The 14,752-nt window shown below is 33.0% G+C and overlaps 1 protein-coding gene across 1 annotated transcript in view; it reads right to left on the bottom strand.

Annotated features, from left to right (window-relative positions):
- The window catches only part of ZRANB3 (zinc finger, RAN-binding domain containing 3), a 169,690-nt gene that overhangs the window by 154,752 nt on the left and 186 nt on the right, over positions 1-14,752 (bottom strand). The window contains exon 2 of the mRNA XM_012727504.1: positions 6,150-6,317. Within this exon, the coding sequence (XP_012582958.1) occupies positions 6,150-6,310 (161 nt within the window). The 5' untranslated portion in view covers positions 6,311-6,317. The remainder of the gene's footprint in view (positions 1-6,149; positions 6,318-14,752) is intronic.

Genomic DNA, 14,752 nt, shown 5'->3' with positions numbered 1-14,752 from the left:
CCCCCCCCCCAAAGCAGTAGCCCTGCTTTGGGTCAACCATGTTTGGCTGGACATTTACCCATGAGGGGATGGGTAACATCAGGTACTGGATTTGAAAGTTATATTCTTTGTTTTTTCTTTGTTCGCATTAACTATATAAAAGTTCCTTTCCATTAAAGGTTGTATACATTTTGTCTTGATGTGGTAGAGGGTAAGAACCAATTTAGAGTGGGCAAATAAGAGGGTTCTGGGGTGTCCCTCTCCCTAGCTTGTAATGGCCACGATGGCAAGTTGGATGGGACAGATCCCATGTGGCCAGTTATGGCTAAAGTCCATGTTCTTTTTGTTATACCCAAGAACTCTCAAGGAGTATAGTATATTGGTATGTACTACCTACCCATCGATACATAAAGCCAGGCACTTAAGTAGCATTTTCCCCAATAAGTTATTTTAAGAATTTCATGAAAAAAATAAAGAAATAAAAATAGTGGTAATGGATATTTAAGTTCACCATAAACTGCTACCTTATATTAAAATCATAGCTCAGTAAAGGAAAATAAATAGGCAAATTTACAAACAGAAATCTAACATTCTTATAAATTTACTAGAATCAACTAAATGCAATATATGGATCTAAATCAAAGAAACCAACAATACAAAGGCACATTAAGGGAGGAAATCTTCATATAAAACAAAAATAAATAAGAAAATAGTTACCTCTAGTTTATTAGTTATAATAATGATTTTATGGTTATCTTTAAAAGTTCTTATCTGTTAGAAACTAAAAACCTCAGTAAAAAACTACAGTTGTTTTTTTATTAAATCTGTCTGCTTTTTGTATACATTTAAACATTTCTATAACAAAAGTATTTGTATAAAACAAAGGACAGTCCAAAATTTTGTAAGCTTTCTTTGTGATATAAAGCTTTTGGTAAAAACTCAAGTCTAACCTAAAAATCTAACAAATATTTAGCTTTCAACAATTCTAATGATATTTTTTAATGTGTTGAAATCCTTACCATTGTATTTATAATCATATATATTTATAAATCATTAGTGATATTACTTAGTGGTGACTTTAACTTTAGTGTTAATTTTCATTTTACTTGCTGTGAATTATGCATGTGGGGTGTAATTAACACAGTAAGGTGCTTTAATACTTTCATTACCATACATAGATAATATTCTGTGTATATGTGTAAGGTCTACTCTCTTAATTTTGTTTTTTCTTTTTTTTTTTTTTAAAGATTTATTTATTTATTCAAACAGAACTGGGGTACAAGTCAGAGTTGTAGGGATGGTAAGAGGCTTCCCTAGAGACAGAGTGGGGAGCAGAACAGGCCGACTAATGAAGTACACTGATAAGAGGAACTCGGACAGGTCGGAAGAGGTCTGCCATGCCATGTGGATCGCCTTCAGGGTGGGTGGGGATTGAACTCATACTGAAGTGGCTTTAGCTTCTTAGTGCTGTGCTTTAACCTGCTGTGCTACCAGGGAGGGCCATACTCTCTCAATTTTCAATTACAAATTGCAGTGTTGCTAACTATAGGTACCATGGTACACATTAGATTTTCCAGAACTTACTTACCCTATCATTGGAAGTTTGTACCCTTTAATCAATAGCATTCACTTCCTCCCACCCCACCCGCTGCGCCACCAGGGAGGGTCCTTTGCCCATTTTTCAATCAGATTATTTAAGTTTTGCTACTGAATTCAATGAGTTCCTTCCATTTTGTGGATATTAACCCATTAATGAATATATGGTTTGCAAGCATTTTCTCCAATTTCATATGTTGGCTTTTCACTAAATGATGGTTGTTATGTAGGCTTTCATGTTAATGTAGTTCTATTTGTTGATTTTACTTTCTTGCCTGTGCAAAATGTATGCCTACTAATATAGTATGCAGCATAATACTTTTTGTAAAACTAAAGATCTAGACATTTACAGGGTCCTCACTATTTTGACAAGGGTCCTCATTAACCTTATTCTACAACTCAAATTAGTAGTATTTAGAGTGCAAGCATTTGGTTTCTCACGAATTAGATGACTCGGGCTCCATATAAGTAAATTTTTGCATTTTATATCTTCTCGCTTAATATCCTTACTTCAATTTAATTTAATCCTTACCTAAATATCTTATTAATTTGAGTGATATTAAGTAATAAGCATGGTGATGTATAATTCTTAAGTAATTTAAACCAAAAAATCTCTTGTAGCAAAACTACCAGGTGTTTCAATATTTTTGTTCACTGGTTCACTGAAGCAAAAATTCAATCTACATTCAGCCAAACAAATAAGGATTACAATACCATAGAAGCAATAAACCTAAGAAAATAACATAAATTAGTAAGTAATAAAGATAAACTCTTCAACTGGGTAGGGGAAGAAAACAATGACAGAAATTAGGTTGTCATCAAGTGCTATCTTTAAAGAATACAAACTACTACAAAAACATCTCATACCTTCTGAGAGCCTTAAATATGACAAAGTTTTCCCACATGTAGGCAGACAATTAAAGCAATTGTTCTGCAAAATGAAACATACTTTATTACGAATATCATCTATACAAAAATATTAATGATGAAAGTAACAATCACCATGTATAATTCTAATAATTCACTTAGTGATAGGCTTCTTATAGCTCATTAGACATGAATAAGTAAAGGAAAAATAGCAAACCTTGCTCTACTGCATACTAAGATTTCATATCTTAATAAGTCTGTCAATTACTTTTAACCATGTAGATCTGCAGGATACATATTAAGACATAAATATATCTAACATAGATTTAAATTTTTTTAAAGATTTATTTATTTATTCATACAGAGCTGGGGTACAGGCCAGAGATGCGGAGGGTGAGAGGATTCACCAGAGACAGAGTGGGGAGTAGAACAGGCAGATGGAGGAAGTACGCTGTTGAGAGGAGTAGTGGGCGGGTCAGGAGAGGTCTGCTATGCCATGTGGATCTCCTCCAGGGCAGGCGGGGATCTAACCCATGAGGAAGTGGCTTAATTTTCTTAGTGCAGTGCTTTAACCAGGGAGGGCCAGATTTAAAATTTTAATGCATGGTCAACATCTTTGAAAACTAGCAAAACAAGGGCCTCCCTGGTGGCACAAGGGATTAAGTATCAGCACTACCAAACTTTCTTCAAGCAACTGCAGCATGAGTTCAATCCCCGGCCAGGGAGCTAGCTCACATGGCACAGCAGACCTTTCCTGTCTCATTGGCTGCTTCTCTCAGCAGTGTATTTCAGTAGATCTGACTATTCTGTTCCCCACTCTGTCTCTGGTGAATTTTCTCACTCTCCTGAACCTCTGCCCTACACTCAAGTTCTTGTATGCATAAATAAAAATAAATCTTAAAAAAAAAAAAAACTAGCAAAAGTAAAGATTGGGTTTCCAAACATGTTAAAAAAAAAAAATCCTCTAGTGAAACAAAAGAGCAAGGCACAGGTTCAAAGTATGGGGACTCTTGTGCCTAACGCCAAAAATCCCTTCTTAGAGCATACATAGACTGGATGCCTGTGCCCAGCTATAAGGAAAAGCAAAGAGGCTAGACTCACTGACAAACCCTAGATGGATGAAGCAGAGTGACATTAGGCAGGAGTAAGAAACTCTGTACCACTAGTGTCCATTTCTTTTGACTCAGGAAATAAAATCAAAAGAAATGAATTACAAAAATGTGTCACAAAGAAAATAGGATCATTACCCTACTCTTTCCTGCCAAGATTTTTTACAAAAAGGCATGCTCAAGAAAAAAGGACTTTCTGAATTGACTAATGAGTAATAGTGTAAAGAAAATAAAAAGGTTTCAAATATCAAGAAAGAAAAAAAAGGAAAAGCAAGTGAAAGAAAAAAGTAGCCATGAAGATGAAAATGATACGCAAACATTTCATGACAAAACTGAACTTGAAAAGTATCACTGTAACAAAGGAAACATTAAACACAGATGCATGGGATTCAGAAAAAAGATGGCAAGAAATGGTAAGAAATTCAATGTGAACTGACAGGTGAGAGAAGTAAAAGGAAAATAAGTACCACTGAAAGCCCAAATGGAAGCAGCAGAAGAAAAAACAGACACAGTAAAAACACAGACAAATTTTCAAAAGACCAAAGAAGTTCTAGTTAAAAAAAAAAAAAATCTAATGATATGAATAATAGGCAAGATGAATCGACAAACATATGTATAATTAGAATTTCTTCAAATAAGAAAACCAAAATAGAAGAACTAAATTATTCTCAGTATAGTTTAAGAGAAGCTTCCAGACATAAATGAAAATACAAACTAAAGATTAAAATAAAACACATTCGGCGTCGCTGATGGCATAGGTGCTAAGTCTCAGCACTGTCACCATCACCCCCTACAGCCTGAGATCATGGCTGGCCAGGATGCTAACACACATACGGTGAAACTGACCTCTCCTGTCTCACGCATTCTTCCCTAGCAGTGTATTTCAGTAGATCCATCTGTTCTGCTCCCCACTCTATCTCTGGTGAATCCTTTCACTCCCCAAACCTCTGGCCTGTACCCCAGTTCTTGTATGCATAAATAAATAAAAATAATTTTTTATAAGGATATAAATTAGACAGGTAGACAGAGAAAAAAGATTATTAATAAAAGCACAAGACAGAGTGTAAAGATCAAGTATAAGTCTAATTGGAATTATAAAAGGTAATAAAAATTTCAAGGAAAAATCAACATTTAAAGAATTAACAGGTGAGAATTTTCCAGAATTGTCATGATACAAAAGCCAGATTTAATTTGCACAATAATGCAAAGTAGGGTAAATAAAAATTTCCAAATAAATTATAGTGAAACTAAGGAAACATAAAGACCAAAAGAAAATTTAAAATCAACTACAGATAAAAGACAAAGGATGACTTACACAAGAATGAAAATTAGATTCCTTTGTTATCAAAATTTGCGAAGTCAGAGAAATAAAAAAAAAAATAAGATAATAAACCTATTACACTACCCACCAAATTCAAACTCATTGCACTTTAACTGATCAAAGTTTTTCTAAAGATACACGCATTCCTTCTTCAGAAAATGTATAAAGTACTGCTGATAACAGGATTCTCTATTGCAAAATTCTTTATCATGCCTTTCTAAGGAACAAGAATATTCTTTGATTTGACTATAACTACATCACTTCATCTAAGATAAAATTAGTTCACTAACATATTCTAAGAGTTTGGATGAAATTTTCCCTGTTATCCCAAAAATATCCTCTAAGGCTTTTCTTTTTACTTATCCAGAATTTAATTAAAATTTATGCATTAATTTTAGATTCAGTTTTAGCTCTTAAATCTCTCTTAATTTAGAAAGAAAATCACACTATTTCCCTTAGTTTTTCATGACATTAACCAATTGAAAAGTTCAATTCAGTTATCCTGAAAGAGTATCCTACATTCTGGATAAGTTTGACTGTTGCCTCATTACTACAGGTCAAGCATGTTTAGGAAAATACCACTTAGGTGAACCACATTATGCCTCCAGAATTCTCACAACTGGCAATACCAATTGTATCATTTAAAAAATTTTTCTTTGTAATGAATATGTCACCTGTTAAGTGATATTTTCAGGCTCTAGAGTACATTTTTAAATGGCACCTGTGAAAGACAAAGGAAGGTACTTAGCACAAAGTCAAAAGAACAAAGCCAAAAAAAAAAGGTTACTAAAGTAGAAATGTACTGCCCACTGAAATATCACTTAACAACAAAGGCAAGATAAAAGTTATTATTTTATAAGTCGGTAAAAAACAACTGATAGAGGATCCTCCCAGGTGGCGCAGCGGGTTAAAGCACAACACTAAAAAGTTAAAGCCACTTCAGTATAAGTTCGATCCCCACACCACCCCCACACACACACCCCCAGGTGATCCTCATGTCACTGCAGACCTCTCCTGACCTGCCCGCTGCTCCCTTCAGCAGTGTACTTTGATCTGCCAGTTCTGCTCCCCATTCTGTCTCTGGTGAATCCTCACACCGCCCCTGTACCTCTGGCCTATACCCCAGTTCTGTATGCATAAATAAATAAATCTTAAAAAAAAAAAAAACTGATAGAAAGACAATGTGCACACAAAAAGAATTGTTTGCACAGAGATTTGTTTTCTATACACTTGCCAGGAACTTAACATTTTTAGTATATCTTGAAAAAGTACTTTACCTGCCATCTCTTCTGAGGGCAAAACTAATGCCATCTTTCTGGAAAGGAAGCAGCTTTGCCCTTAGTTTGTCAGGCAAAAAATCCAGTTGTTTACAAGATTCACTTCCCAAACAAGAGGACTGAAGTACAACAGACTTCTTAATGTTACAGTCTATAGGCATGATGATCCTGAAAAATAAACCACAAAAGGTGTTTTGAGAGGGGACAGTGAAACAATTATTACTAAGTGTACGAGAGAATTAAACATAAATCATAACATTAAAGTACCTATTAATACTTGGTATACTATCTATATGGATATGAACTTGATAAATCATGTTCCCAGAGTAAGTTATCAGGAAAATTCAAAGAATTCAGGCAAACTATGCACTTAATGCACTACTTAGTAACTCAGCATCCTCTATTTAATTTCTATTTCTAATTGGGTAATTATGTAGCTGTATCTTGTTTTAAGCAGTAAATGTATACTGAAACGTTACAAATCAACTAGATTTTTACAAACCAAATACATTTTAATTAATGATGAATTTAATGTAGAAAGTAGTATTTTTATAGGTATACCTTTTAAGGTCATACCAGATTCCTAAAAAGTGGAGTAAAACTGCATTTTAAAAAGTACTAAATACAAACACATTAGTAGGAAGTATATAATGATTAAATTGACTCTAAGTTACTAAGATTGATTCTTAAATATTAAAATGATTCACTCTGCCCGATTAATACTTTTACCACTAGATTTCCACAGATGCAATTTTAATTGTCTACCACAAAAAATTTCATGTATATGGAAATTCTTAGAGCTCTGCAAGCAAAGGTCTATTAAGTCACTAAATTATAAATCTCTTTAATACTATTACTTTTCATTTGTTTACATATGATCTTATTCCATTTTTAAAACAAATTTGCTTTTCTCTGAATTACTTGCAGACTTAGAAAACTTTTATCTACCTATCCTTAAAAAAACATAATCGGCCCTCCCTGGTGGCGCAGAGGGTTAAAGCACTGCACTAAGAAACTAAAGCCACTTCAGCATGAGTTCGATCCCCGCCTGCCCCGGAGGTGACCACATGGCACGGCAGACCTCTCCTGACCCGCCCGCTGCTCCCCTCAGCAGTGTACTTCATCCATCTGCCTGTTCTGCTCCCCACTGTCTCTGGTGAAGCCTCTCACAATCCCTGCACCTCTGGCCTGTGCCCCAGTTCTGTGTGAACAAATAAATAAATCTTTAAAAAAATAAAGCATAATCAACTTATGTTTAATGTTCAAGCATCTCAAAAATTAAACAACTTTTTACTAACAAATATACTTAATACATCCCACAATCTAGAGGCAAGGGCAATAACCTCTCAGAATTTATATTCTTGCGGGTAAGACTAATAGGATAAACAAGTTGACTAATGACCATATAAAATAAATACTATTAAGAACTTCAGAGGGTAGTGATTACGTTAGGTAGACTGACTATGAAAGGCATCACTTAAATCATGCAAGGCCTACAGGCTGAAAGACAAAAAAAAAAATGGCCAGATTCAAAGCTGCAAGAAGAGCAGTCCAAGCAGGGAACATCCCTCAACCTGGGCTGAGAGAAGATTTGGTGTTTTCTAGAAATAGAAAGGAATCCAAAGTGACTGAACAAGAGAATGTTATGGGGATGAAGTTATTGAGAAAAAAAGTTCTAGTCATTAAAAGACCCTAATAAAGGTTTTGGTTCTATTGGTATGTTAAGGATCAAGGGAGCCAAAGGAGTTGCGATGTCAGTACATGATTAGCATGATGGGATTATGCAAACTGAATTATAATGAAAAATTCAGTTCTTCATTTGCATCAACCATGTTACAACTACTCAGTGACCAAGTATAGCTAGTGGATATCATATTGATCAGTGCAGGCATAGTATATTTCTATCTTCAATTAAAGTTCTATTGGACAACACTTCCTAGAGGGTTTTAAGCAGGGAAGGGCCATGGTGTAACTTACATTTCAAACTGCCAGTGAAGGATAATACCATCAACAAAAGGCAAGAGATAACTGTTACTATAGACTTAGCCAGTCCACAGAGCCCCAATGCTTCGCTATGCAACTGGTTTTAGAAATGACTTATGACTCAGAAGTGTCTGAATAAATTCTCCATAAACACCAATAAGTAAGCAACCCTAGTATCCTCTCAACAGTTATGAAAATCTTGAGTGAAGAATTGAGTTCAGTAAAAACAGGGGACAGTATCAAAGCTAGAAACCTATTATTAATGCTGAAATGGACAAGAGTGATCTTGAGCACTGGAACTAGATTTAGTACATGTGTCAGAGTTTAACACATAGTACTTGCTACATGTAAAATGAGGAAAACTTGCACTAAGACTTAATTTAGACTGATGGAGTTGATGAAATTTACAGAAATAATAAAGAATAAAAAAATAAATGAGTTGGGGAATAAAAATTGAACACATCTTTTAGCAATATTTAAAGTTTGAGATGGTTATTCACCATAAAATAAAAATGTCAGATATGTGTGGAAATATGTAAGTCTGGATAGAATGTGTAAGTCTGATAGTACTTAGGAATCAATATGAGGCAGTAGCTATTCTTTGAGAGTACCTGACATACCATCCTGAGACTATATTTAAGAATTTCCTCAAATTACAAGTCTGGGTGAAAGTAAGGTATCACTTCCTCAAAAAGTAGAGGTAAAAATTCATTTGCTAAAAGAAAACTGGAAACATCTGTTTTGTTTTCCTAGCCTGATTTCCAACTATTGGGTTTATGACTAAGATATATCCATTTGGGACTTGAATCTAGAAAGTCCAAACTCAAATAAGAAGGATTAAGTGAATTCCATCCAGGTAAGAGTAGCAGTAGCAGAGTTATATTCACTTACCAGAAGTTCAGTGATTCACAAGTACTTTTCAGGGTTACACAGTTTATGTTTTTTCTCAAGACATTTAAAACAGATTTTTAAACTCTGAATGGAATAGAAGGGAAAAAAATATTCTGCACTATGTTAAGCACCATGTTTAAGGCTAAAGATAATATTAGAAGTAAAGACATTTTATAATAAAATGTTTACTGGAAATATAAAGAGCCTCAAAAATATATAAAACTAAAAGGCAAAACTGAAGAAAAAAAAGACAGAGATTTTAGTACATCTCTATCAGTTATTGAATATATAAGCAGATTAAAAATCTATAAGGACATGGAACATTTAAAGAACACAAAAAAGTCTTGACTCATTTGATGAAATGATAGAAATATTCTTTCCAAACTAATTGCAGCCTAAACTTGATGTAACAGGTACATTAAAAGAAGAAAATATATATAAATCATTTTCTCATTCATATGTTACTAAAAATATTAGTTAAAAAAACAAACACAACTATAAATTAATAGTCTAAGATATAACAACTAAAATGGGCTTATTTTATGACTGCAAGGCTGATTCAACTTTCAAAGTTTAGTCAATTAACAAGGCGATCCTAAAATTCACCGGAAATGCAAGGACCAAAACAACTAAAATAATCTTATAAGGAACAAAGTTGGAAATTTATACTTCCCTGATTGTAAAACTTACTGAGAAGCTACATAATCAACATGATGTACTACTAGCATAATAATAAACATACTCCAGGCTTACAAAAATGTATATTCTGTTTATAAGTTTATATCTGATACACTTATTATCACTAAGTTGTAACCTAAATTTAATAAATTGAAATGTTTTTACTAATAAAACATCATACTAAATTCCAATAAATTATAGCATCATATAATATTTTTAAATCATTTATGGGACTTTTAAAATTTCCATATCTGGTGTCACTTATGATCATAACCAGGACACCAGATTCTTTCATTCTATAGGCAACAGCTTTAACAGTAATGATATAATAACTCCCACTGATTGAGTGACTTTTTTCTGTGAGGCATTAGGCTAGATTCTAGAAAATCTCCTGTAATTCCCAAAGCAATTCACACAGATACGTAATTATCACCTTTATTTTTAAGGACATGAAACTTTAAGTTTCATGATATTAAATAATTTACACAAGTTTTCACAGTTAGCATGGGTAGTACTAAACCTGGACGTCAGATTGGCCTAATTTCTGAATTTCTGTCCCCATGCAATACTACCTCTTAAAATTACTCATTCAACAAATACTAAACTGAACACTTCTTATGTGAAACATTGTAAAAGGTATCAGATATACAAAGATGAATTTGTGCCATTATAGCCTTATCTGAGCCCAATCTAGGAAAAAAAAAAGGTAAATAATAGCAACACAATGCAGTAAATGATTATAAAATAAACTTATGTATTTGCTATATACATATATCTAAATATGCATCTATACAAGGTCTCCTACATAATTAGGAGTGTGCTCAAAGTAGATGAAAAAAATCCATGGTATATAGGTCTTATTTAAATATTTGATGTAACTCTGAAACTTAAAGAGTAAATGAAGATAAGAATATTCTAGGGAGAATGAAGCCATATTTGCAAAAGCACAAAGTTTAAGAAAATCCTAAGCTATATAGTATAGGCAGAGAATAAGATGCTTCACAAAGTATGTTATGGTCAGGTCAGAGAGATTCTCATAAACCATGTTAAAAGATCTTGAACCTTTTCCTGTAAAGAATTGGGAAGCTTTCCTAGAGGTCAGTCAGGTCACTATTTTACAAGATTATCTTGTTGTATTTGGAAGAATGGATGTGGGAGCAGAGACAACCTTTGAGAAGACTACAGCAAATAATCCAGGTAATACCAATTATAATCTCTCAGCTTTAGACTCCTATATCAAATTACCTACCTGACATTTTAGATGTCTTACAAACATTTCTAACCAAAATGTTCAAATGAAAGTACTAGTTTGTTCACCAAACTTGTTACTCCCTGCCCAATCTCTCAATAATACCACAACCATTCAGATTACTCCAACTAGAACCTGGTTTCTTAATTTCTCCCTCTACCTTAGCCATCAAATTACATGCTCCATAGTCATCATCTATCCCAAACTATCAATATTTAGCTGCAATACTGCAATAGCTCATAATCAGACTCCCCCACCCCCATTTTCCTTATTATCAGTTGGTTTTCTTAAATACTTGCTGTCATTGGCAATTATTTTGATTTGCTTACTTCAATTTTGCCTCTCTTATTAGAATGGCTTCATAAAGGCAAGGGCCATAAACTGACTTGTTCATCATTGTTTTACTTCAGCACACTGCTATCAGCCAGGTTAATAGAAGCAATATTAACAAAACAACACACATTATGTGCTAGGTACATTTTATGTGTTTTAAATATATAGTCATTTATTTGACATATATTAAGTCATTTACTAAACAGCCTTTGAAGTAGGAATTCTACAGTGTCTGTCTCACAGATATGAAAATTAAGGAACAGAAATTTCACCAAGGTGTACCCAAAGGTATACCCTTTGGTTTACCCAAAGGGTAAATGGCAGAACAGATTCAAAGCTGGGCAGCCTAGAGTTGATTTGCTTGATCATAATCCCATATCCAGTACCCCCCTTAGTAAATGATCAATAAATATTTCATGACCAAATTAGCAAATGAAATAGAAAATAAATACAAGAGGTAAAGAATTTGGGAAAATGTTCAATTTGAAGTACTTGGAGAGGGGTTGAAAAGTGTATAAAAAGTTATAAAAGAGATAGCATTTAAAGTCAATAGGTTCTAAAGGAAGCCACCTATACAACACAAGTCTTTGTATAAAAACTGATTATGTAATTTAAAAAATAGTATTCTTGAACTGCAACCATGTAAACCTAATTAACTGCAATAAAAAATAGGTTTTATAAAGTTGAAAATGACCCATCCAACCTTGATGATACCTAAGAAAAACTCTGCATTCTTAATATGAAATGAAATATTTGCCATTTTTTTAAGAAATTGTATACTTACTTACATAAATGGCAAACATGAATTATTCAAATATAAAAGTGCCAAGATTTATCTTTACTTTGACAAAATGATACTAACATGTATTTTATCAAATATAAGAAAACTTAAGAGTGACAAGAACATGTCTAAACAAGAAGAATGAGAACATAAATTACCTACTAGATATCAAAACATACTATAAACTTATAGAAATTAAGATAATGGGTATGATACAAGTATCAATAGAAGAAAGAAAAAGAAAAGAACAGTCAAAACAAAACCTAATGCATATGCAAATTATGAGTATAATAAAAATGACATTTCAAGTCAGTGGGGGAGGGAAGATGAATTATTCACTAAATTAAAAATGTCAGTTATCTTGTTCCTTATACCAAAGATAGTGTAAAATTACCTGTAACAACATATCAAAATTGCATATACTTTATTTTCTGATTTTTAAGCATCACAACTAGACATTATAAAGGAAAAGATAGATTTTAATACTAAAATAATTTAAATTTGTCATGTAAAAACAGCATTAAAAAATTAAAAAGACAAATTTCAAAGTCTGCAAAGTATGTGTGAGTTAACAATCTCAGAAGTAATTTCTTTAACATGATTTAAAAAGGCAGTGACAGATAAAACAGGCTATTCAAGAGGTCAAAGAGTCAATATCCATATAAAAATGCTCAATATCAACAGAATCCAATTATATATAATTCAATTAATACGGGATTACATTTTACAATCAGATTAGATAGATTAAAGTATGGAAAATGAGTGTTCTCAAGCATTACTAACAACAAAGAAAATGAGCAGTTTTTCTGAAAACAAGTTTAGAAATTAAGGTGTTTCTGGCTAAATAATCTTCGAAAAAGTTTAAGGATAAGGCAGACAGTACAAATGACTGCATTGCTTGTAAATGTTAATAGTTGACCTAACAATTCCATTTTTGTGTATACATTAAAAAGAAATAAAATCTGGATCTTGAAGAGGTTATTTACACACCCCACCCATGTTCACAGTAGCATTATTCAAAACATCCAAGAGGTAAAAGCACATATGCTACAATGTGGGCAAATGTGCAAAGTAAAATAAGACACTCAAAGAAAGACAAATACTAACAGTCAAATTCTTAACAGATAGTAAGGATGGTGCTTATCAGTGGTGGATGGGGTAGAAAATGGAAATGGAGCTCCAATGACCCAAGAATTTCAATTTTGCATGATGAGAAAGTTCCAGAGATCTGTTGTATAACAAGATGCATATATTTAACTCTGCATGTATTATACTCTTAGGAGGGGCTAAGATGGTAAATTTTGGTTTTTACTACAAAAAAACTTTACTGAAAATAATATGAATATCCATTAGCTAAGAACTAGTGGGTAATGTTAATGAGACATACCATGAAATACCAGGGTTAGCCCATCAAAAATAATATTAATATTTATAAGGTCATACACAGATCAATACAGAGTTAGTTGAGCTAAAAAGGAAGTTTATAAGAGGAAATTAGTATAACTTTCATAAATATGCACTATGAAAATTTAGATATCTGAAAATATGCACTAAAATTCAACATAGACTTCTCTAGGTAATAGGATTACAGATAACCTTTACTTTCCTTTTGATATTTTCCTATGTTTTTAAGTACAGTGAGTATGTATTTCCATACATAGAAACTGAGGGCATAAAACAGGAAGGGACTGCCACCACTGATTCTGAATATCCACAATGGATTTTACTTTTCTCTCTCACTGTGTCTGGCACATAATGGGATTTATTACTGATGAGGAGCTTAACATGCTATTTAACTTCACTGAGTCCCCAATTTCTTCCAGATAACATTTAATGCAGATTGTTGCAGAGAAAATATACGTTAAAGTACTTACCATTCTTGGCTCAGAGGTAACACAATAAAATGATAACCATCATCACTATTTATTGACTTGATTTATTTTTGGAAGAACTCAGACACAAAACACACAAAAAAGTAAATGTCTCTAAAAAATTATACTTTAATTATAGATTAAATTAATTATACTTTAATTATAGATTACTCTGAGAACCCCAATTGCATTAAAAAAGCAGAAAAAACACTTTGGTGAATCCACAATAGTGGCTGAAAGATTTGGTTACATTCCTATATCTAGAAGGATTACACTATATATCATCTAGTTGATGAATAAACAACACAAATTAATACTGAACACTGACTTTAATCAATGTTTCAGTGACAAAATAGAAACAGAAAATACACTTATTTTAATACACTCGTATAATAGAAATGAGGTCAAATAATGCACAAGACATGAATAATGAAAATGGTTCAGAGAGAGATTAAAGAACAAGTAACATTGCCATTAATTTTGTTGGCCTTGGTCTTGTCTTACTAGTTTTTTACAAGGAGCTTTTTTTTGGGCACCACTCTATGACCAAAGTCTGGTATCATACCTAGTATAGGTTAGGTATTCAATAAACATTTACAAAATGATTTATAAGAGAAAGTTTTCATGAAATTATAAGGAACACTAAGTTAAAATTTAACTCAACATGATGGGGACTAGTTTAGGAATGAAAGCCATTTGGCTGAAGGAGGGAAGGCCTTTCCCCGTGAACTCTTTCTGCGTTCCCTTTATTCAACAACTTTTCCAAGGTACCAGAAAGGGTGGTCCAGCAAAAATAGTCAGCTTTGCATCCCGTGGG

The sequence above is a fragment of the Condylura cristata genome, unplaced genomic scaffold (genome assembly GCF_000260355.1).
Source record: "Condylura cristata isolate star-nosed mole 26May11 unplaced genomic scaffold, ConCri1.0 scaffold00002, whole genome shotgun sequence".
Lineage (NCBI taxonomy): Eukaryota > Metazoa > Chordata > Mammalia > Eulipotyphla > Talpidae > Condylura > Condylura cristata.
The sequence above is the reverse complement of the archived record's forward strand: the minus strand, read 5'-3'. Positions and strand labels throughout refer to the sequence as shown.